The following is a 24,245-nucleotide window of genomic DNA, read 5'->3' as shown; positions in this document are numbered from 1 at the left end:
AAAATGAGGGAGCGTCTATTGAGATGAACTATGACACAGAACTCACTGATCAAGAGGAAGAAATGATCTTGCGGTCGTCAACAACTCAATTTGGAGAATTCTTATTATCTTTTCTTGGCAGAGTATTCACTCTTCTCGAAAACCTCCCCGACGCTGCTCGGGTTCGCAGCGGCTCTCCCGAGGAGAACGTCGTTAATACATTACCTGCGACGCTTATGCCTCTACTCGCATCCCTTTCACCAGAACTATATGACCAAGCTTTAATCAAAATCGTAAATTTTGTTTCTGGTCATGTTATCCATCCAGCCCGAGATGCAATGGCATTTATTTGCAATTCCGTTTGTAAAGTCAACCCTGAAAAGGCTCTGAAGAGTCTTGTTCCACTCCTAATACAATCTATACGTACCGAGATAGATGAAAATGGCGCGGCCTCCACAAGGACCACAGGCTCAGATATCTTGCCTCGCGACCGCGGACTCGTCTGGAATGTTAGTATGCTGAGCATGTGTGTCGTTCATGTGGGGTCTGCTGTTTTAAAATACAGAACAGATCTTTTCGACATTGCCATCTACATGCAACAAAAATGCAAGGGCATCCCAACTGTCCATGTTTCGAATTTTATCCACCATTTGCTTCTGAACCTTACGGCGACGTATGTTATTGACCACTCTCTGTATGAGCCGGATGTCAAGGAAAAGGGTGTTCAAGTAGAACAATGGGGTCAGAGGCATGACCCAAACCATCTAACCATCAAATGGCATGTCCCACAACGAGAAGAACTTGAATTTGCAGTCGAGCTCTTCAAGTCACAGGCAGAGAACGCTCTGGATCAACTTACATCCCTTACAAGCGAGACACCAAGTATAAACCGAGACGGAAGCGGCAAGGAATGGTCCGATGAAGTGACGCGAAAGCTTGTTTTACTCAGACTCATCATTTCTGGAATTTCTATGTTGTTTGATAACAAGGCAGCTTCATACTACAACACTGGGGATAGACATCCCCGTGCAGATCTTGACGTCAAAATGTCCGATGCGAACGACTCATGTTCTGACGAAGGAAGTTCTGAAGATGATTCTGCACTAGACGGCTCTGACGATTCTGCTGTGCGACAAACATTCCAATATCCTACTGGATACCTATTGAAAGAAGACGACCCACTCTATATCTCCATCCATGAGATTAGACGCCGGGTTGGTGAAGTTTTACATAACGTTCACAGGTTTTTGGTGGAAAAGCAGGAAGATGACGTTTCATGCTTCCCTCCTTTGTATACTGCCTATCGTTCATGGTTTGTCGACGTTGGAATAGAGAAATCCGCCCATATTCTCGACCGAGTTACCAAACTCCTCGCGGCTGACACCCAGCCATATAAAGTAAGCGGCGTTCGTAAAGATTATCCTCGGCCTTTGCTTGTTCGTCGTGCGAATGTTTATCACGTGCAAAGACTCCGACACAATGCCTCCCCTCGATCTCGATCTAAGCTTGATGAAACCCTTCTACTTGATCTCGCTGAGTCGAGTGTCTCGCTGTACACTGATATAAGGCGAAGTGCCCAAGGAGCCAGCGAATCTGCTCTCAAGGCGATTTGGGGATCAAGACTACTTATTATTCCGACCTTGATCAAAGCACTACAAATAGCAATCAAGACAAACGATTACCGCCGTTTAAAAGGCGCCATATACTCTATCCTTTTCAGCAGTATCGCAAAACCCGTGGGCCGGCATTGGAAATACGCGCCGTCTCTCATTAAGGCATTTATAGAAGCCAACGCCGTTGATAAGCCCTCGATTCAAAAACTGTGTTCCGGGGCTGTCTATCAGATTATGGATTATGGCCGCCCAATGGAGAGAATGGCGGTACTTGACCAGGACATTATAAAGTCTATCGCCCCAAAAAGTGATGTGCAAGCTATAATTGATAATAAACGGGAAGCTCTTCAAAAGAAGCGAGCTTTGATAGAACAGAAGAAGGCCGAGCTTTCAGAAGAGCTGACCGATTTGGCACGGGTATCCCACTGGAAAATGGCCAGCAGGACTGCAGCGATCGTCATTGGCTTGGGTCTGAGATTTGATTATGTCGCAAGCGAGAATTTGGTAAACCTCATCATACAAGGATCCATCGATTCTCACCCGAGCCTGAGAGGGATATACTCACAAACCCTTGTTGCTCTGTTTACCATGGTAGATGTGAGGGCAGTCTGCAGTCATAAATATGAAAACTACATCATGGGTGTTCAACGTTTTCCTTCCAAAATCCAAGTCGCCACACAACCATACAAAAAGGGTTGGACTGAGGAGTACCTTGCAAGTTTCGCCAGGCCGGAGGCGGAATACTATGTCGACCACGATTATCCTGGTTGGCTTGTATGGGGAAAGACCATGCCAGCATATAAATCTAACATCAAGCAGGATATCGAGTACGACGAGCTTGAATGGAATGTTCGCAAACAAATGGGAAAGCTATGTACTCGGGAATGGTTTGCAGCGTTCTTCAAATACTTGAAGCAGGAGCCAAGGGATATCTACGCGGATAAATTTCGCATGTCAAGCGCTATGACGCTACTTTATGTTTTCGAGCTCATGCTTAGAGATGAGTTGACAGCTGCCACGTTTGAAGACATCAAAGAAGAGATTGCTGTTGTTTTTGAAGATGGGAGTGATAAACATCAACACCGTGCAACCGCGGAAATACTGGGCGCGCTTATCGGCTCGGTAACAGATACGAGCGTTGACAAACGAACCCTAGTATGGGAATACGCATTTCCCATTGTTCGCCGGATATTTTCAGATGGCCTTACCCCAGAAAACTCTGGATATTGGACAACGTTCGTGCATATGATAATGCAATGCAGGGACCCACGTCGCCTCTGGCCTCTCCTTGATTGGTTAACCAGCTTCCGACTAGATATGAATTCGAATGCGGCGTTTAAAGAAAGCTCGAAAATCAACTTATTGCACCAATGCATCCTGGACGTCGGTTGGCACTTTCAGTTAGAAAAGCCGATTGTTGCAGACTTTCTTGCTCACCTTGATCATCCTTACAAAGGAGTCCGTGAAGCCATAGGCCACACTCTAGGGTCGATTTACCGGACTAGGTATCACGAGTCATATGAAAATATACAACAATTGATTCAGGCACAAAAAGAAGCCTCTTCTATTGGCACGCGTCCCTACAAGCCAAGCAAGGAATTTGCAGATACTATAGTCGATGTGTTCAGCCGGCTGGAAAGGTGGCGCGGGGAAAGGGTTCCTGGTCAACAAACACCGTCCTCATACACTTCAGGGAGCAAAACCGTTCTTCTCTGGCTAGACTCCACACTGTCGTCACATGAATGCACTCAGCTTCTGCAATTCTTTCCAGGTACTTTTACAGAGGAGCTTTTGCATATGATGGATGTCAAAGAGGACCAGGAACTACAAAGACTCGCCTACCACGTCTTCCGTCACCTTTCAAATATTCCCCATCCTTCTGGGGATGACTCCGAGTTTGTGGAATCTTTGATTCGTATTGGGCTTACGTCTTCTTCGTGGCATCAACGACTTCGCGTCATGATCAACATCCAAATTATGTATTTCCGCCGTCTTTTCTTGCTGTCCAAAATTGATCGTGAGAAGCTATTCGATTGCATCGCCTGTATGCTCGAGGATACCCAACCTGAAGTCCGGGCTGGAGCTTCTGCAACGCTCTCTGGCATGATCCGCTGCTCTCCTGCGTCATTACGTAACGATATGGTTCTCAAATTACGCGACAGGTTCACAAAAGCGCTTACTGACAATCCACTCCCGAAGAAATCTCGTCATCATGGTTCCGGTGTATCCTCAGGTGTTTCCACAGGCGCCAGCACTCCAAACCCTGAGAATACCCGACTTGTTCTCACAAGACACGCTGCAGTCCTTGGATTAGGTGCCCTCATACAGGCTTTCCCCTACACTAGCCCTCCGCCACAGTGGATGCCCGACGTTTTAATCACACTGAGCCACAAAGCCGCAGGTGATCCAGGCATTGTGGGGCAAAGCGTGAAGTCCATAATTAGTGATTTCAAGAAAACAAGACAAGACACCTGGCATATCGATGTCAAGGTATGTTAATGTTCCCCTTTTGGCTTTGTCTTAATGCATTCAATGGTTGGCTAACAATACCTAACTAGGCTTTCAAACCGGACCAAGTTGAAGACCTCGCAGGGGTCCTATGGAAGAGCTATTTCGCGTAGACTATACCATACAGAGCTCCTCCTAAATCCCTTCTCATTAACTTCCAATCTGGTTCTGTCTCTTATGCCGTATAAAAATATTGGACATTTGGACACATTATTTCATCCCTCCCTCGCACGGTTTGGCGTTTGAGAATTGATAAATGGAACTACACTTGTAGCCGGTCAGGAATCAGGGTTCGCTGGGGTTTTATCATTCCGATATGCTTCTATGCATGCACTTATAGCTTGCATTCTAAATTTCCCTTGGGTATCTTATCTTCCTGCACTAGATCTATACATCATCCTTTATCTCGCCCGTTCTCCATTTCTCTAGTAATTTTAACTATGGGCCGGAGGATTCCTGTTGTGGGAAGAAACATTTCCCTAGTTTAATATGGTCATATTGTATGGGCACGGGTAATTGGAATTGTATAATAAAGACTATATACAGAGTAATGCATAACAAGACCTTCACAAGGCTCCGAGGGCGTCTTTGTTTCCCTTGACAGCAGTCATTATCACGTGACTATAAGCCACAATCTCTTAAGGTTCTGGGCAACCTTGCAACTCCAACCTCCATCGTCAACTACAGGTTGGTCCTAATCTTCCTCAACGTCAACTCACATCTACCCGTCATTTTTCATCTCTTTTTTCTTCTACGTGAAATTTTTACACTGCTTGTTTCTTTGTCTTGGATGCGGTCTTTCTGTATTGGTGAGATAGCCGACTTCAGGCAACCAGCATGGGGGTTCCGCAAGATACGCTCCTCCGCTCAGCGGACATGAGCCTGACCCAGCTATATATCGCAAACGAAATCGGCCGTGAGGTTGTCAGTGCTTTGGGAGAAATTGGGCAGGTTCAGTTCCGTGATGTGGGTTGATCCCGAATACTCGGATCTCGACGCCGAAGGTGCAACTGACCCTGGAATACTTTGTTTAGTTAAACCCTGATACCACTGCCTTCCAGCGGACATTTACCAACGAGATCCGGAGACTTGATAATGTCGACAGGCAACTGCGTACGTATCATACCCGGAAGATGCTGAAGGGAGATCTGCGGCGCTGAATTTTGATGGGATTTTTTTTTAGGATACTTCCACTCGCAGCTGGAGAAAGCGGGAATTCCGATGAGATCGTCCTCCGAATTTTCCAACACTTTAGCAGCCCCAATGGCATCTGAAATTGACGAACTGGCTGATCGAAGTGAAAGTCTTGAACAAAGAGTCACTTCTCTGAATGAGAACTATGAAGCCTTGCAGAAACGAGAAATTGAACTAGTTGAATGGCGATGGGTCTTGAGAGAGGCCGGTGGATTTTTCGATCGGGTTCGTTAACTTCCCAACTTGGTACATATTATCTACTCCCCGGTTACTGGTAATTGACCCGAAAACTAGGCCCACGGCCACACAGAAGAGATCCGTCAATCATTTGAGAATGATGAGGCTCCTCTTCTGCGAGACGTTGAACAGCAACCCGCGAGAGGCCAGAACGGTGATGCGGAGACTCAACAAGCTTTCTCAGTCATGAATATTGGCTTTGTCGCTGGTGTTATCCCGAGAGATCGGATTGCAGCGTTGGAGCGAATTTTGTGGCGAACTCTACGTGGAAATCTATACATGAACCAATCGGAAATCCCAGAGGCGATTATTGATCCGTCCAATAATGAAAAAATTCACAAGAATGTCTTTGTGATATTCGCCCACGGAAAGGAAATCATTGCAAAGATCAGGAAAATTTCCGAATCCCTTGGAGCCAACTTGTACAGCGTGGACGAAAACAGCGAACTCCGGCGAGACCAGATCCACGAGGTTAATACCCGAGTCGGCGATGTGGGCAGTTTTCTGCGCAATACGAAAAGCACCTTGGATGCTGAATTAACTCAGATCGCACGTTCCCTTGCTGCTTGGATGATCATCGTCAAGAAGGAGAAGGCAACCTATCACACACTCAACAAATTTTCTTATGATCAAGCCAGGAAGACGCTTATTGCCGAAGCTTGGTGCCCTACTAATTCTCTTCCACTTATCAAGGCAACGCTGCAGGACGTGAATGATCGTGCTGGATTATCGGTGCCAACGATTGTCAACCAGATTAGAACCAATAAAACTCCTCCTACCTATATCAAAACAAACCGATTCACTGAAGGTTTCCAGGTTATCATCAACGCCTACGGAACGGCTAAATATGGAGAGGTTAACCCCGGCCTTCCGACGATAATCACGTTCCCTTTCCTCTTTGCGGTTATGTTTGGTGATTTCGGTCACGGAATGCTTATGACGATGGTTGCCACAGGCATGATTCTGTTCGAAAGGAAGTTGCTGAAAACCAAGGTGGACGAGATCACTGCTATGGCTTTTTATGGCCGATACATCATGCTTATGATGGGCATCTTCTCGATGTACACCGGTTTGATATACAATGATATTTTTTCCAGATCTATGGAAGTCTTTACAAGCGCATGGAAGTGGCCGGAACATTTTAACAAAGGTGACGCCCTTACCGCTGAGCTTAAATCTAGTTATAGGTATCCCTTCGGTCTTGACTCGGCGTGGCATGGAACCGAGAATGATCTACTCTTCGCCAACAGCTTCAAAATGAAGTTGAGCGTCCTTCTCGGTTGGGCCCATATGACATACTCTTTGTGTTTATCTTACATCAATGGCCGACATTTCAAGAGACCCATCGAAATTTGGGGTAACTTCGTCCCTGGAATGATTTTCTTCCAGTCTATTTTTGGATACCTCACTTTCACCATTATATACAAATGGTGCGTGGACTGGAATGCTCGTGGACAAACCCCTCCCGGCATACTAAACCTGCTCATTTTCATGTTCCTCAAACCCGGCACTGTTGAGGAAAAATTATATCCGGGGCAAGGAGTCGTGCAAGTCATTCTCCTCCTTGTTGCCGTTATTCAGATTCCAATACTTTTGTTTCTGAAGCCGTTCTACCTTCGATGGGAACATAATCGTACCCGCGCGCTTGGATATCGAGGCCTGGGAGAAACTGCCCGTGTGAGTGCTTTGGATGGCGAGGATAATGGAGACAGTCATATTTTAGGTGACGGGCGAACCAGCATAGGCAATGATGCGGATGGTATTGCCATGATCACCCAAGACATAAGCGAGGAGGAGCATGAGGAATTTGAATTCTCTGAGGCGATGATCCATCAAATCATTCATACGATCGGTTAGTAAAATCTTCTCTTTTATTGCGTTGTCGGAATCGTTCACCACAAGAGTTTTCTTCGGCTTATTAACCTTCTTTTCCTGTAGAGTTTTGCTTAAACTGCGTTTCACACACTGCATCATATCTCCGATTGTGGGCCCTGTCCCTTGCCCACCAGCAGCTTTCTGTGGTATTATGGACTATGACGATTGGTGGTGCTTTCTCCATGGAATCAAACGTCGCTAGAGTCATCATGATCATTGCCACCTTCTACATGTGGTTCACTTTGACTTTTGCCATTCTTTGCGTTATGGAGGGCACTAGCGCAATGCTGCATTCCCTCAGGTTGCACTGGGTCGAAGCCATGAGTAAGCATTTCATCGGTGATGGAATTCCCTTCCTCGCATTTAGTTTCAAGACGCTCTTGGAAGAGGAGCCGGTGGATTAGTCGATTTATCTTTCTGGACCGTTTAAAGTGCAGATGGCTGTAATAATTCTTTATTTTTTGGGAGGTCATTCCATACTTCATATATATTTCTTACCTTTCTGCCCTGTACTCTCCTTGACGTGACATTATAAACGAATCGTTCTTTACACTGTGTTTGTGGATACTGGTAGTTGAGGATATAATTACTAGACAACAGAACGTCTGTTACATAGGTTCTTTCCATTTTCTCCCCAGATTCATCACTCCAACACCGGATTCCACTCCACTACTAGCATGGAGCTACCGATCTGTAGCAGTGAACGAGCTCTTTTGTGTGAGAGGTGAAAAGCTTGATTGATTAATTGCTAGCTAAGCGGACCATTTTATATAGGGTAAGAGCGTTACACGAGACACGTGGTTGTCTCACATTTTGCCCTAACTAGTGACCTTGTAACTTACTAAGACCTCCCAGACACGAGCAAACCCAACCTGGTTTGAAAAATCAAGTGAGCATTGTACTCCACATGGACGCAGTAGTAAACGCAACTTACATCGCACAACTCGATTCACCCTGCTGAACCTGCAAAGCGACTCTCCATCCTGGTGTTGGTAGGGCGGAGGCATGATGAGTAACTTACCACAGGTCCATGAGGGTCGTCTCCCGATCGTCGCTTAAAAGTTAAGATCTAGCGATAACCCGCCATAGTTGTCGACAAGGACGCGGTGGTTACTGACACTCCAGGCACGGCTGGGTATGCTAGGCAGATCAATATCGTTCCACAGGTCAGAGTTATAGAGCAACGTCAGCAAGATGACATGCGCCTACCAAAGCCCGTTGGAAAAGCCAGCGACAGCTTCGGACGAGACAGAGCCCAGCTACCGAGTAATAGGTCTACTCGTGTCAGGATGAATTAACCATCGTTGTCCTCGCCTACTCGCGTTCCTTGGCGGCTAACCAAACTGTTGGAGTCCCTTGCGGGCTTTCTCGTTTCAAACGCGAACCATGAGGTTATTGCAACCGCTCTCTGTGGATGTAAGCGCATAAATGATTACGATTATGATCAGCAGCAATACTACGCTCCCGACTGTGACATGTGAGCATGGGAAATGGATTTGGAGGGCTCTGAGAGAGATTCCTTTCGATATCACTAACTTGTAACTTTTCAAATTTAGGTATTTTTGAAATAATGATCTGATACAAGATGTACCTGAGAATGCAAAGTCTCATAATATGAATATCTTCAAAACCTCACATACCAATATAAGTATAATTCAATCCAGAGAATATGACATTTTGAGAAATTCTATTAAGTCACTAATTTCACTAATTACAATGTATAGATTACGGGAACGAGATCTTATGTTGTGTTGAAGATATGATTTTTTCTCTCTCCCTCATTTACTTATTATATGGGGGGTGCTGACAGGTCTTGTAGCGCGAAGGCACGAGCACTTTCAGCCATCACCACCAAAATTCTCTTGAGGTATCATATTTACCCACGTCTTCAACGAACTGGCAGCAATGCTACGTGATATGATCACCTCGAAAGCCTGCGAAATCGCGGTCTACACGTTTACGAGCAGATCGCCCGGAATCCTATGCGATAAGCTATGACTGGATGATAGCAGCGTACAGTACTCCCACTACCCTTCGATGTATCAATCGACGAGGCGAGGTGCTGTGGAGTTATCAGTTTACCGATCGAACTAAAGGATACATGTGTTACATAGCACAACCAGAATTCTCCTTTGACGGCAGGGTTGTATGGCTTTACCGACCAGACTGCGGAATCTGGGGGGAAGATTGTACCGAAAAACCTCTTGCGATCAATGCGGCTACAGGTTCTATTATCTCTCAGGTGGATTTGGGAAGCACAGGAAATTGTGCACGATTTCTTGCCCATCCCAATAATCAATTTATGCTTCTGGACGTTGGAGAGGGACAAGATGGATCACCGCCCTTCATGTTCTATCTCAACGAAGCTGATTCTGTCCAGCTAACCCGTTGTAATTGGTGCGTAGGCTACCGCCTAAATACTTGACCTCTCTCTTGATGGAACACGATGTGTGAGCGTCGATGAGATGCAAAACCGTGCTATTCTCCACTCCCTCTCCAGCGGCCAAACTCTAGGCACAGTTGAGGTAGACGAATTCGGGCAGGACGCTTCATATATCGAAATGTATCCAGGTGGTTATTGCGATGGTAACTCGGTAATCATCAACGTCAGAGGCGAAAGCGAGGGTTCTGATTGGAACCAGCGATTTTTACTCGCCGCGCATGCCATGAAAGTGATCAGGCCAATTGGCCCCCGGACAGAAGATGCGGAGAGCTTGTTTTTACCTGGCAATGGAATGTTCGTGAATCCATGGAGCATTGAAGAGATTCCTCCAGAGTAGATAGATCTGCCTCGAAATCAGGGGCCTAAGCGATGTAAGGTCCTCTGTAACCACCTTTGGTGCAGTTAGCAGGGTGGTATTTCAGCATACTCCAAAACGATAGCCAGCTATCATACTGGATGAGTAACCTCGTAGACTTCCACCTTAGGTACTTGAAAGTTAATAATATCCTTGAAGTTCGCGCGGAATAAATTATACCCCATTGTTTTCCGACATCCAACTTGTCCTTGTGAGCTTTTCAGAAATTCTAAGACTTAAAAATATATGATGTCATTTGTTGCTCAGGCGCTGAGACTAAACCCACTCACTGGCAGGAGCTTTATAATCATAGACAGAACAGATTGTGAAGTGTAAATATTACAGGCTATGCGACAAGTTTATACACATCCTCAAATCACAAGTTTCCCCTTCAGATAAGCCCTCGTCGTAGTCGAATATGTCTTGTGGTTCCTTGAACCAAAGGGGAATCCCGATTCCCCACGTACTCTACACACCGCTGTGGGATCGCCAAACACAGTTTCAGGAAGGCGACCATCTGCAACATTATCTCGGCAATCCACGTGTTGTAAATTGTCGAATATTGGTTTTTACTTGACACCCCTTAACAGCTGATTAAAAAAAATGTCCATCTTTTCAATCTAACAGGGAGCTACGGTGGCAGGAGCCCACAAAGGAATTGGCAAGGCTGAGGTGATTACACTGGCAGAAGCCGGAGCTGGCCTTATCCTGATCAGAGTAGGCCGAAACCTGTGCGGTTTGGAATGCATGGTTTGAAACCGATGCAATTAACAAGCAAATCGCAATGGAAGCCATTGAGAAAACAGGCCGGAAATGTTTTTAGCTACCAGCGCAGCCTGGGCAATCTAACCGCTGTAGCTGTCATCATTGAAGCGGTCACTGCTGAACGCAGAAAGCACTAGTGTCAATGTACTTGCGAACGCCGCAGGGATTCAGCGCCGTTCTGAAGGTCAAAAGTTCCATGGTCATGCATCCTACTCTTATTGGACCGTTTAAGTTATGTGAGGATATAGGCAAGTATTAGATTGAAAATAATATGCAAGCTATTCATGGGTTTGGCCTTTGCGCGTTCCTCGGGGGTGTGAAGATGACCGCGAACTCGAGTACTGGATCAGTAAAGGTCGCCGGACAGTTGACGAAAGGGTTGTTGGACAATGAGTTTGCTTCATGTGGGGGAGGGGGTTGAGTTTGATGATAGGAAACGTCAATGAGAGCCGAAAAAGTGATCATCATTCTCTCAAAAGCAATCGTTCTTCGCAATTGAGCAAAACTGATTTTAAATATTCAAAAAGGGGATTGAATGCAGGCAGAAACATGAAGGTATGGCAGCCTAACATTCTCATGAACCTCAATCCTGACTTCCGCCAAAACCAACTTCCCCCACCTCCGGGCTCACTCATGGAGTCGTGGAGCAGTGGAGCAGTTGCAAGGGATCTTGTTGATCCCGAACCAGGCCCTGGCAGCCAAACATTTGAATCGCTTCTCTGTACCCCGTACGGAGTAGTTCGAGCCAACTGGCGATGAAATCCACAGATGTTGAAATATTCTATTTCTGGAGGGCTGTCCTCTGCATCGCGGCCTGCATGGTCCCCATGGCCAGCAAATCAACATCTTCCATAAGCGCCCAGTTTTTGGTGGCTGGAATGATGTTGGAATGGCGTTGGACCGACTTCTGAGACTAGGCAAGGATCTGTCTTCAACCTACATCCCACCTTGTGAAGGGTCGAATCAGCAACACGTAGCACAACAGAGGAGTTCCAACTTACACCAAGAGGTCGAGATCGCCCAATCATTTCTCTGTCTGGTGACATCAGGCCATTTTCGACTGGCCATCATTGGCGGAAGCAGGATTTCCCTTGTCGAGCCTTCAAAAGCGGGACCTGCGACAGGAACTCTGACCCTCTATGAGCTCTTGGCCTCTCAGCAGCCCAGACGGCCTGGGATTTCTAAATTCGGATTCCAGAGACTGAGAATTGTCCACTCAGAGGCGTTTGTTAAATTTGGCTACTCTAGCGTGGAGTTGGCTGCAGATAATAAAAATAGCCTGACTCTCAACAAATTTGGTGATCTCGCTGGTTTGAATGGCCCCGTGTGATTTTCTACCCTCAACACCAATGGATGGTATGGCTACGACTGTCAACACCGTGCTTCTCGGGCTTGAAACTATCTAATTTCGCGACACTTTGGTTTCCGTAACATTATTGTTATTATTAGCTTTTTTCTATGCCTGGTCTGATGCTTTGGCTGGCTGCGAACCCTGGCCGGGGCTGCCTTTGGCTGTGCTCGCGGATATGAACAGGTGTGCATGTCCCCTCCTCATTCCATTTATACCGTCTTAAGACATTTGTCTCTGGTGGTTCGTCTCCCTCTCTCCCGTTGTGAAGTGCGTAGACTGATCGTGGATTCTCTCCTACCAGCTGGTCAGACTCCAGGACGGGAGGGTCAGAGTCGCATCGGAATCCTCCTCGACTGATTGTCCCACCTTCCGCCCCGCCCCTCACTGGCGCGCTGGTCTTCCCCCGCTGTCGGGAGAATGTTGCAGAGCCCCCATCTCTCACGACACCCCTGAGCGGTGTCCAGTTCCAGGGTTCTGGGTTTCCTGCCAGTCCGAGTTACGCACCGACTCCGAGCTCAATGAATTCATTTCCCAGTCCGTTTTCTCCTATGAGATCGGCGTTCACTGCTTCTTCGGGGGACATGAGTGCAATGACCACCCCGATGTCCTCCAGGCATGTCTCGTACAGCGCGGCTTACAACCCTCAGGAATGGGGCCCTATAGCAGCAAACGGGTCTCCCGCTGCTGGCGTGAGCGCGTTTACCTCTCCGAATGGTATTCCCACCTTTATTCCCACCTCGAATTCCTTCCTCCGCTTTCAACTGGTGCAATGGATTACTATTCGAGATGATAAATGTCATTATTCCAAGCGAGAGACTGATAAAAAGTGCGAATGCAGATGCCACATCTATACCTCCCCCCCCCTACTCTCCGAGATACCCAAAGCCTGAAGATACACATGTTGAGGCTTCCCCTAGACTAAGCGTAGGTGCTGGTGCTCCATTAGCAGTTGCATCCCAGTATAATTCTCCAGGCCCTGCGAGAACTCGGGATTCAGTTCCTGCTGGATATCGCTATCCTGCATCTCGCCCCAGGCCCTTATCGATGATTCATAGTACCGATGTAGTCCTGAGCGACCATCTGCAACCAGGCGCCCTTAATGCGGGTGGCCCTTCATCACAGTATCCAGGCCAAAGCGGCCAGAACAATCCCCCGTACAATGCGGACGGTGGCATTTCTAGCTTGGTATCCTCATCGTCGAGATTGTCACATGACAATGGCTCTGGAAATGTAGCTCTACGGCCTCCAGCATCGATCAGAGCGGCTTCTACAGGGGATATTGGTCAAAATAGAAATGGAAGTGCGGCGCATGCGTGGCTTAATCGACAGCACGGACGCTGGGAGCCTGGGATGCCCCTTCCACCTCCACCCCCTGGACCACCACCTAACGGTGCTTGGAACCAATCGAGGGAGTCGTCAAGAGGTCCTTCCCAGGATGGGTCAAACCAGTCGAGTCGACATAGATCACCGCCGGTTTTGGGGACCGGCCTTGGAGAAGTTCCTCCTACACCAATTGGATGGATTGACGAAAGCGTCGTCGCTGGCCAGCGGTCTGAAGGTTCTAGGGAGCGTGCTAGTTCCATGTCTCAAAATACAACAGATTATGCCCCTGAGGATGAGCTTGCTCGTTTGACTCAACAGAACAGACGCCCCCAATCAACCGTACATCACAGAGACAGCGCTCCAGCAACGAGAGCCATTAGCTCAAAAGGCATCAGAGAACGCAGAATTGAGGCCAGAAAAGAACATGATGCTGCCACAGCAAATAATGGTCCCGACCGCGACACAAACCATGACTCATCGGACTCTGCTTGGCCTAGCGACCTTGTCCTTTCAAAACCAGGTGGTCCTGGACTTATTCGTCGTCGAACCGTAACGAAGCACACACCGCGAACGCCACGAACTGCCCAGTCAGATGGTCAACTTACTGCATCAACTGTGAAATCTCCGTTCCCATTGCTAAGCTCAACTGGTTCTGCTCAGTCCACTCCAAAACAACAACCAACGCCATCTTTTGAGAGCCTCACACAGCCCAGCAATTATGTGCAAACTCCTCCATTTTCTCCGGCCTGTGACCTCCAATCACCAACTTTTTCTGCTACTGCCACCACTCCAAATCTACCACCGAGAGCGTTGCCAACCCCACCGTTGCAAGCCATACAGGAACGGAGTAGCTCGACAGTAACAAGCAGCTCTACTGAACAGGAACACACTCCGTTGGGTCAAACTAGACCGTCTTCACGTGCATCACGGTCTGGTAGGACAATTGAATATGCAAATGACGACTTCATGCGTGATGCAGTCCAGCGACATCGTGATTTCATAGAAAAAGAAGCCTCCGCATCCACCGCGGTTGAAGCCTTGGGCCTCTTTGCTGATTTCATTGTATCAGAATCTATAATACGACAACAACGTCATGTTACTGCTATCCAAACCGGTTTGTTTGACGTACAAACGGTTAGAGAGAAACTTTTCCAAGCAGATTCTAACCAACACAACGGCGTGCATACAAGCAATCCGCCATCAGCTGGTATCACTACCCGAATAGACCCTCCAGTTCGCTTTCAGCCTGTGCTTCCACAAATGCGTGTGGAGTCAGGATGGTGGAGTAATTACAAACCATCCCTATCTCCAATAGGCAGTATTAGTGTAAGAGATGATGAAATGAGTTCCAGAGGGAGAGCCCCGAGCCGTTGGTGGGAGTCACAGACCGGGTCGGAAAGTGGGGGTTCTGGCAAAAAGGTCCGGCGGTCCAAGCAAGAAGCAAAATACATGGGTGTACCTCGAGAAGTGCGTGAAGCGATGCAACAGGAACATTTTTCTGCTGGACTAATTGACGTGAATCAATCTCAAATTCCGCCTCCTGCTTTTGGTTTTGCTGCTACATATGGGCCAAATGAATATCCCCCCGAGAAAGTTGGCTTGGAACGGCACGCTTCTGCATCTCGAGCGCCAATGGTCACATCTCATATTGATCGCCAGATCCCGGCGTTAGATATCTCAAGATTTATTACTCTTCCACCCCCATATCCCAGGCATTATCCAGCTGTTAATAACAGCCATCCTGATCTATTGTATTACAGAAGTACGGTAAGATCCGTCAGTGACCTCACGGAAGTCCAGGAAACGAAACAGGCGCACCAGATAAAACTAGAAAAACTTCAGCATGAACACCAAATAAAAATGAAGGAATCTCGGCGCGCATTTAGATCAAGCGTGAATACCCGGATAGCGCAAGGGACTTTGTCTTACGCGGAAGCTGCCGAGGCAGAGGCAGTCCATCTTCTCGAGGAACAGAAATGCGAAAAGGAGCTAATTCAAGCCGAATTCGACTCTTATGAACAAGTAGTATTCCAACCTTTACAACTCATACTCGCAGATCGGATCGACATTACGTCCACCTGCATTGACAGCCTCCGGAGCAAGTTGTTCGATTTAACACAAGATGGAACCCCAAATCAAACACAGGAAGCAGGCGATGAACGACCAGAACTTCTAGAGAAACTGACACAACTCAAGTGGCTGTTTGAGGCGCTTGAGCAACTGCATCGAGAGGTGTACAACATCGAGAGTGAACGCAATGGCCGATATCGAGCAATCGTCACCTTACCATATAAACAAGCCAAAAACCAAGAGAAACTTATAGAGACAGACTCTTTCTTCTTGCAGGATGAGCGAAACAGGAGACTGACGTTCGCAACGGAAACACTGCGGCGCTTCGAAAGTTTCATGGATGTCATTGAACAAAACGTTGGGCGAGGGGTAGAGACCCAGCTTTCAGCCTTCTGGGACATTGCGCCCTCTTTAGTCACTGTCCTTCAGAAAATTCCCGAGGACTTTCGATCTTTTTCCATCCAGATACCTTCGAAGGAGTACGAGGAGAGCCCGAGCTACTCCGAGTTCCCTCTACAATATCTATACTCTCTACTCTCTCACGCTGAAAGATCAACATATCAGTTCATTGAATCCCAAACCAACCTCCTTTGCCTTTTACATGAAGTTAAAAGCAGCCTCATGAAGGCGAATTGCAATGTTATGGAAGTGCAACGCATAATATCTGGTGAACCAGCAGAGAGCATACAGCGAGAAATGACGGAATCGAGCGAGGAAGAAGAGAGGCGGTTGACAGCTGACCTAAAAGATAAAGTCACAATGGTCGAGGAGCAATGGGCTGAGGCTCTTGGGAAGGAGCTGAGCTCAGTGAAAAGGCGTGTGCAGCAAGATCTTGTGAACCAGGGCGGATGGGATGATACGATGTTCGAAGAGTCATAAAATGAAAAATTTATGTTGATTCGCACAATTTATTATTTATTTATTTATTTATTTATTCTCGTGGGGTTTTTTGGTGGTATCCTCCCCCCCTTTTTTTTTTTTTTTTTGAAGCTTGGAAATGACATGATTTTTTCTGCTGCTTGAGCTCCAAGATACGCAACCCTCGTTTTATGTTCGATCCTATCATGGAATAATTTGTATATAGTTGCGCTCTATATTTTAGGACTACTTTCTGACGACTCCATCTCATTGCAATCAATTAACTTCAGGAGTAAAGCATCCGCCGCGATGCGCAAAATCACATGACATATATTATGTAATCTCCATTTTTCCTCACAATTTTTGTGCTCAGCTCAGTTTCTAGAGCTTTCCAGAAATTGCCCAACCGCATATATTCTCACGACAAACCTCCGGCCACAACAACTCACTCCAGTCACTCCTCATATTTTATTTCATTCACTCGGTTGATCTGCTCCTTAACAGGATTCAAAAGATTAAAAATTGGTGTGATCTTCACTGTGAGTAGTCCGTCTCGAATTTCCAATTTCCAAATTTTTACCTCTTTTTTATGATGAGACTTCATAGCTGGCACCAGTCCTAGAAAGACTTGTACTCTGTTTGTTGCGGATTAGCTTTTGCAATGGCTTGTATAGCCTTGTTTCTGATAAATTCCTCTTGCATTTTTCGTTGTTGGTGTGCTTTATTTTTTGGACTTGATCGAGCTCATTTCAACTAACGCTCCGTCGATCAGAATTCTACAGCTACAAGAACCATTCCCAATCGACATCTATTACAATCTCCTCCCCAGCTCAAATAAGTCACTAGTAGAGACATAAAAGAAATTTGGACTTGCTGTCGAAATCCTTAGAAATAAAATGGTGCTCCACAATCCCAACAACTGGCACTGGGTGAACAAGGATGCCTCTGCGTGGACCAAGGAATATTTGGAAACAGAACTTACTACCATCTCCGCAGAGGAAAATGGAGTGACTGCTCAGATAAAGAAGGTTGTCAGCGTCGATGGCGATGTAGACGTCAGCCAACGGAAAGGCAAGGTTATCACATTATTTGATATTAAACTACAATTAGAATATGAAGGTTAGCATGCCTCTTCGCCAACAGTTTTGCTGTCACTATGTGGCCGGAACCTGAGCTGAGATAGGATGTTGTTAGGTAAGACGAGCGACGACGAGGACGTCAGCGGCTCAATCAATATCCCCGAGGTTGCGCATGATACCGAGGAAGACGAGTATGTCGTACGTTCCCTAGTTAGACCCTTGATGTTCATCTCAGCTGTAGCGTGAAGACCCTGTCTTATAACAAGCGTGAAAATGTGAATAGTTTGATATTAGCATCTACTCCGAATCTGCTTCGAAGCAGCCGGTGAAAGACCTTGTCCGCTCTAAACTCGTTCCTAAAATTCGCAAGGAATTGGCAAAATTAGCCCCTGCTTTGATCGCCGAGCATGGAAAGGATATTCAACATGCACCTGGCTCCAACCCTTCAAGCGGCTTTGCGACACCAAAGAACCAGCTCCCCCAGAGCAGCACCCAAACTCCAAGAACTTCCACTCCTAGCACTACAACCACTCGCGCCTCCTCCAATGTTAATACTGTCACTGTCACTGCTTCAGATGAATTCCGCACTACCGCAGAAGAGCTCTACACAACCTTCACGGACCCCCAGCGCATTGCTGCTTTCACCCGGGCTGCTCCTCGGCGATTTGACGGTGCAAATGTTGGCGGTAAATTCGCAATTTTCGACGGCAATGTCGATGGCGAGTATATAAAGCTGGAGTCTCCTATCTTAATTACCCAGAAATGGCGGCTTGCGCAATGGCCCGAGGGACACTACAGCACGCAAGAGATTAAATTTGATCAGAATGATGTTGACCGAGTCACCACCATGCGTGTGAAGTGGGATGGCGTTCCAGTCGGACAGGAGGACGTCGTCAAGCGGAACTGGGAAGGATACTATGTGCGGAGCATTAAGCAGACATTTGGGTGCGTTTTGACTTATTTTCCTCCTGTTCTTGTTACACTTTTATTAAATGTCGTTCGTCTGCTCCACTTCCCTGGCCCCATACGAATATTTCGACCGCCAACACTTTGTGTCTTCTTTACTAGACCCTCCTTCTCACGTTCAATATATCAAGGTTCATGGTCAAATTTACTAACTATTGTCTTCTCACTCCTTTTACTACTCGCTGTAGGTTTGGCACGATTCTCTGATCTACACTGAACTTCATAGAAATGTCAAAAATAAAAAACTTTCCATGTTCGGTTGTTTCCTTTCAAAATCAGCAAAACCTGACTACGAAAGTAGCATGAATCGAGAAAAATGACTGGTTCAATGAAGAAGGGGTTGGGGGAAAATTTGATAATAATCTCACATTATCAAACGAAAGAGAAAAACGCAACCACGGCCGATAACCGATGAGAACAGTGAGGAGATGGAATTGAAACATCCACATGTTGAAATACAATTACGGTCGTTTCCCTTCCCGCCTACCATATATTTGTTGTTAGTATCGACTAATCGTTCAGAGTATTTATTGGAGGTGTTAGACAACCTGCCGAAATAAATTTTGACAGCCGTTAGAAGCTCGAATTCATTGCTAACAACAATCAATAATTAAGTAATTTTACATTATGGATTATTCCTTCTGCATTTTCGTGAGCGTTGCAAGGTTGAGTTTTCTTTTTGCATTTCCATTTCCGAGGCGGGGTTGTGTGCTATGTCCTTTCTATCGACTCCTTCATATATATATAATCTACCCTCGAAACTTCATGTTATTCCAGGTTAAATACCGCGAATTTTCCTACACGAAGTCCCTCCCCCGCTCCCTTCCTCTTTATTCATATACATTCATTCATACTCCTTTTCTATACACATTTCCAAATAGCCTTCCTTTCACTTTCCTTCACCTTCCAACCTCCGTCACACGCATATCCCACTCCCAACAAGCCTCTCACTTGGGTACAGGATCCTCGGCTCGCCCGCACCCATCGGCACTGGTAGCTGCCCATTAGAAGCCACCACAGAAGACGTGCACGTGTAAATATCGGTAACCCGCATGCCGGCCGGATAGCCCGTGCCACCCAGCTGCAACGTGTAAGAAGCCCCGCCAGAGCCAAGGTTAGAGAGTACAGTGATAATTTGTTTGCCATCGAAACCTTTGCGCATCGCAATGGTGTTTTGGTCTTGGTAGATGGGATAGTTCTATATTTGTTGCGTCATCGAAGTCAACTGCGTAGTTCTGCTTGAGGAACGGGCTAACGTGTGACTGGCTGGGGGAAGGGAGGGGGGGTGATGGTTATCGGATCGTGCACGAATGATTAGGAACTTACTTTATATGTAAGATAGTTGGCATCGTCTGCAATGGCTTTCTTCCGGATTCTATTGGCTTTTGCCGTGAGCTTGAATAGAGGACTTTCAGTGTTATAGCCCGACAGCCAGGTTGCTTCACGGTTGTATGGATCATTCCCGCCCGAATAGTGCTGTTCTTGGCCAGCATAGACTATGGGAATTCCATCTGCGAGGATCGTGAAGACCAGGACACTTTTAGCGAGAGACAAGTCGTTGGTATAACTTTGACAGTGTAATATTAGAGATTTGTGGAGCCATGACGTTAAATGGGTTTGCACTTTACCTACTTTGCGAACCTTGGAGTGTCGTGATTCTCTGAGAAGGTGCCTATTAGTGTGGAATCTGGACAATTGTCCTTCACTGTATTGATCATATTGTATAGGTTTGCCATATTGCCGCTTGGTGATTTAAAGGCTTCAATGAGAGGGTAATAGCTGCAAATACTTTAGTAAACTCCGTGTGACCAACCCATTGGCAATGTATCCGTGACCATACATTGGGTAATTCACTAAACCATCGATATAGTTCTGGTAGTCACAGGCGTAACCTGGGTCACCATGATACACTTCACCCATGGAATATACTCCTGCGGCGAAATTGAACTCCTTCCAGAATGGCTTCCGTACATGCTTCGCAGTGTCGATTCGAAGACCGTCGACTGCAGTAATTGTTAGTTCCAAGACTAGGGTATTTTGAACAGCAAGAACAAGTAGAGGGCGAAACGGAAGGTATTCGGGAATATCACCCACTAGAATAGTTGGAAACAAGGGCGGAAATCCAGGTGTTGAAAATGTTCTGTACATCTGTCATTTCGGAATTAAGATCCGGAAGTGACACAATATCATCTCCAAGCCAACAATGTTCAACCATAGGTTGATTGTTGTAATCGGTGATGGGGCAATAAGGGTGAAAATAGATATAGTTATTAAACGGGACATATCGACTATAATCCATACTGCTGCTGGAGCCAGGATAGCCCTGATATAGGATGTGAGGATGGGTACAGACGAATCATCAGGTTTACGTTTTCTTGCATACCATATGGTTCGCTACTACGTCGACCATGAGATACATCCCACGTTCATGTAGTGCTGCGCTCAATACCCTGAGATCGTCTGCAGACCCAAGATGGGGCTCCACGGCATACCTGAAGGCAAACAACGTAAGCGGCGCATTAAAAAAAAGTCTCAAATGGAAAACCATTTCTCAGGCAAATGGAGATTCTGCAACTTACAAATCTTGTTGCCAATATCCATGGAACGCCTCTCCATACCCCGATCTCTCGGGGAACTGTTTTGTCACAGGAGTAATCCATATAGCAGTAAACCCCATTTTCTGGATGTAATCAAGCTTCCAAAACGTGTTAGGCAAGGTCCCAATCTGAGACAGGAAGGGCTCTGAAGGGTACCTTCTTGATGATTCCTTGCCAGGTCCCACCGCAAAATCTCTATGTTGATATCAGCCTGGTGAATCTTTATTCAAGATAGGGCATGGTCAGTTTCTTTGGAAGGAAGAGTAGGCAGCTTACACGATCTTCAGGGTTGCATGGAGCAGTTGTGGAGCCATCAGTTCTTGCAAACCTGTCCGTGAGAAGGAAATATATCGATTGCGAACGCCACTCTGCTGGAGTTGCCGCAACAACAGCTTTTGCAACAGCCAGAATAGACACTGAAACATTAATGATAGTGAATTTCATCATGGTGGACAAATGAAGTGTTTACTATTCGTATTCGAGGGGTCACATCGAAGAACCTGAACGCATTTATACCTCGAATATGACGACTCTTCCCATCTCATCTCGACAACTTCGGCCATCTTGTAAAACATCAAATGCAGAAACCGCTAAGATCGACGACTGTTGCGCCCATTTGGCCATTGTATATCGGCGTCCCGCAAGAGATCGGGTATAGTCCTGGAGAAGGAAGTGCTGTCAACCGAATAATCGGGAATGACAGCAGCGAATTTCCACCCCGGATATTTGCAATCCGGGGATTTTGCGGGGTGAGGGAGTACAGCGTGACTAAATATTTTGGCTGTTTATAGTCATGCATTGCCCCATGGGACAGAGTGGGTCACTGCTTGTTTATTAGCAAAAGTCTCCGCTGTAGAGCAACCCTGTTGATCGAGATGTGGGAAACAATCTCATGTCTTATGAAACCATCTTGACAAGGTACGGGCAATTAACGGAGTTCATATATTTCTCTGTCGATCGTTCATCGCTTTGCCCTCCAAGCTGATGTTAGGATGCTGCTGAGGGTTAGAGGATGACATATTCATCGAATGGCAATAGTTACTAATAATCCAAACCATAGTCCCAATTTGATTGAAACGGAAATCCATCCTCACAGAGTTGACATGGAAGTTCTGCGATATCAACGCGGGTAACTGCTGTATTTCGCATCGTCTGTGGGAGTTGAAAAGAGAATTGGAATCACGCTCCCATCGTGCTGCCTTCGTAAGCTGGGGTAAGATTGGATGGTATGGGGAATGCATTTTCATTCAGAAATTATATATATCTATAATAATACAAATTTATATAAATGTATTATTATTGTTATTAGAGAGAACTGTCATTAATGACAATTTTTATACGTTCGGATAAAGTTTCAGTATGAGATTGGAAAACATATATCAAGATAGTGCCAACCTTCAAGAGTTGATATATTACAGGCCTCATGTTTTTGATATGTAAAATTACAACATATGCAAATTTGGTCTCCACACGTCATGTTGTGAATTATGTATTTAATTCTTAATTACATGAGTTAATTTTAAAATAATTTATAAGTTAGCCATAATTTGTAAATATACAAGTCAGGAGTAACTATCGAGATTATAAATTACAAATAGAATAGTTATCAACAATATCCTAGTAATGTTGAGATTGATTATGTTTTTTGTATGTTTTGAATGTAAACTGGGTTGGGTTCATAGAACCATGGACTACATTATGCCTCTTACCAAGGTATGGTATAACTATATCTGTTTACAAACTACTCAGATTGTTCGCGTTCAGAACAAGTGGCGCTGTAACTACATCGACAATCATCTGAGCTCGTACTGCTCCATGGCGGTGTCCCTTTTTTGCGGAGCTTTGCTGTTTGTCGGCCTCTGGTCTGTATTTGCTGGTCTCTGGGCCGGGTTGGTTGACCTCCGACCATGGCCCATTCAAAGGCCCCTTTTAACCAACCCATTGGATGCTTGGATTGCAAAGGAAAGCTCGTATGCGCTACAGGCACTCCTAGCCAATATTGGGGCCGAAGGTGCGAAGGCAAAGGGCGCAGTTGCTGGCATTGTTGTTGCAAGCCCAAGCAAGAAGGATCCCGATTGTATGCAAAATCCATCACCGATTTCCAGGCACTGAACTGACATGCAGTACAGACTTCTACACTTGGACTCGAGACGCGTCTTTGGTATTCAAAGGTCTCGTGGACGCCTTCATTTCCGGGGATACTAGTCTGCAATCGAAAATCCATGAATATATCAGCGCGCAAGCTCATCTTCAGACTGTTTCTAACCCTTCTGGACGCCTATCATCCGGTGGCCTTGGAGAACCAAAATTTGATGTCAATATGTCATCGTTCAATGGCGACTGGGGTCGTCCCCAAAGAGATGGCCCGGCCTTAAGAGCAACGGTAATGATTTCTTACGGAAAATGGCTTATTGTAAGTTAATTTTAAACGTGTTAGAATACATGCATGCTGATTCGACTTCAAGGCAAATGGGTACGCTAATACCGCGAGGATGATTGTTTGGCCTGTTGTGCAAAATGACCTATCCTACGTGGCGCAGTTCTGGAGCAGTCCTGGCTTTGGTCGGCATATTCTACTTCCCCTGTCCGATAACTGTGCACTGACTTGGTATATAGATCTTTGGGAAGAGGTTGACGGCATGTCGTTTTTTACGACGGCAGTGCAGCATCGTGCTCTTGTCGAAGGTTCCAGATTCGCGCGCCAGATAGGACTCAGATGCCCGAGCTGTGAATCCCAAGCTCCCCAGGTCCTCTGTTTTATGCAAAACTACTGGACAGGGTCGTATATCAACTCCAACACCGGTGGTGACCGCTCTGGTAAAGATACTAACTCCATCCTTGCAAGTATCCACACTTTTGACCCTGAGGCTTCATGTGATGACTTGACATTTCAGCCCTGTTCTGCAAAATCGTTAGCAAACCACAAAGTGGTAACGGATTCTTTCCGTTCAATATACCTTGTGAATCAGGGCGTCTCAGCAGGTTCAGCTGTTGCTGGTCGGTCGGTATCCCGAAAGACGTTTTACTTTGGG

The 24,245-nt window shown here is 46.2% G+C and overlaps 6 protein-coding genes across 6 annotated transcripts in view; 5 read left to right on the top strand and 1 right to left on the bottom strand.

Annotated features, from left to right (window-relative positions):
• HCAG_01586 (conserved hypothetical protein) overlaps window positions 1-4,213 on the top strand; it is a gene marked incomplete at both ends in the record, with an annotated part of 6,088 nt that extends 1,875 nt beyond the window's left edge. The window contains 3 exons of the mRNA XM_001544489.1: window positions 122-492; window positions 550-4,082; window positions 4,151-4,213. Of these exons, the coding sequence (XP_001544539.1) occupies window positions 122-492; window positions 550-4,082; window positions 4,151-4,213 (3,967 nt within the window). The remainder of the gene's footprint in view (window positions 1-121; window positions 493-549; window positions 4,083-4,150) is intronic.
• A 724-nt stretch (window positions 4,214-4,937) lies between these two features.
• Window positions 4,938-7,810, top strand: HCAG_01585 (vacuolar ATP synthase 98 kDa subunit; the record flags this gene model as incomplete). The annotated part of the gene is made up of 6 exons (XM_001544488.1): window positions 4,938-5,066; window positions 5,135-5,213; window positions 5,284-5,519; window positions 5,589-6,592; window positions 6,719-7,383; window positions 7,470-7,810. The coding sequence occupies 6 exons, from the start codon at window positions 4,938-4,940 to the stop codon at window positions 7,808-7,810; spliced, it is 2,454 nt and encodes an 817-aa protein (XP_001544538.1).
• Window positions 7,811-11,240: 3,430 nt separating this feature from the next.
• Window positions 11,241-16,592, top strand: HCAG_01584 (predicted protein; the record flags this gene model as incomplete). The annotated part of the gene is made up of 5 exons (XM_001544487.1): window positions 11,241-11,362; window positions 11,497-11,704; window positions 11,763-12,279; window positions 12,630-13,034; window positions 13,159-16,592. 5 exons carry the CDS (start codon window positions 11,241-11,243, stop codon window positions 16,590-16,592), a joined length of 4,686 nt encoding a protein of 1,561 aa, XP_001544537.1.
• An 875-nt stretch (window positions 16,593-17,467) lies between these two features.
• Window positions 17,468-18,823, top strand: HCAG_01583 (conserved hypothetical protein; the record flags this gene model as incomplete). The annotated part of the gene is made up of 4 exons (XM_001544486.1): window positions 17,468-17,690; window positions 17,766-17,848; window positions 17,934-18,595; window positions 18,805-18,823. The coding sequence occupies 4 exons, from the start codon at window positions 17,468-17,470 to the stop codon at window positions 18,821-18,823; spliced, it is 987 nt and encodes a 328-aa protein (XP_001544536.1).
• Window positions 18,824-19,460: 637 nt separating this feature from the next.
• Window positions 19,461-21,660, bottom strand: HCAG_01582 (alpha-amylase A precursor; the record flags this gene model as incomplete). Its single annotated transcript, XM_001544485.1, has 9 exons — window positions 19,461-19,477; window positions 19,568-19,814; window positions 19,943-20,183; window positions 20,249-20,395; window positions 20,430-20,709; window positions 20,819-20,939; window positions 21,000-21,108; window positions 21,196-21,408; window positions 21,542-21,660. 9 exons carry the CDS (start codon window positions 21,658-21,660, stop codon window positions 19,461-19,463), a joined length of 1,494 nt encoding a protein of 497 aa, XP_001544535.1.
• A 1,368-nt stretch (window positions 21,661-23,028) lies between these two features.
• Window positions 23,029-24,245, top strand: part of HCAG_01581 (glucoamylase precursor) — a gene marked incomplete at both ends in the record, with an annotated part of 2,477 nt that continues 1,260 nt past the window's right edge. Inside the window, 3 exons of the mRNA XM_001544484.1 lie at window positions 23,029-23,290; window positions 23,343-23,626; window positions 23,679-24,143. Coding sequence (XP_001544534.1) covers window positions 23,029-23,290; window positions 23,343-23,626; window positions 23,679-24,143 — 1,011 coding nt within the window. The remainder of the gene's footprint in view (window positions 23,291-23,342; window positions 23,627-23,678; window positions 24,144-24,245) is intronic.

This window comes from Histoplasma capsulatum, genomic scaffold (genome assembly GCF_000149585.1).
Source record: "Histoplasma capsulatum NAm1 scaffold_1 genomic scaffold, whole genome shotgun sequence".
NCBI lineage: Eukaryota > Fungi > Ascomycota > Eurotiomycetes > Onygenales > Ajellomycetaceae > Histoplasma > Histoplasma mississippiense.
This window is presented reverse-complemented; position numbering and strand designations above follow the sequence as displayed.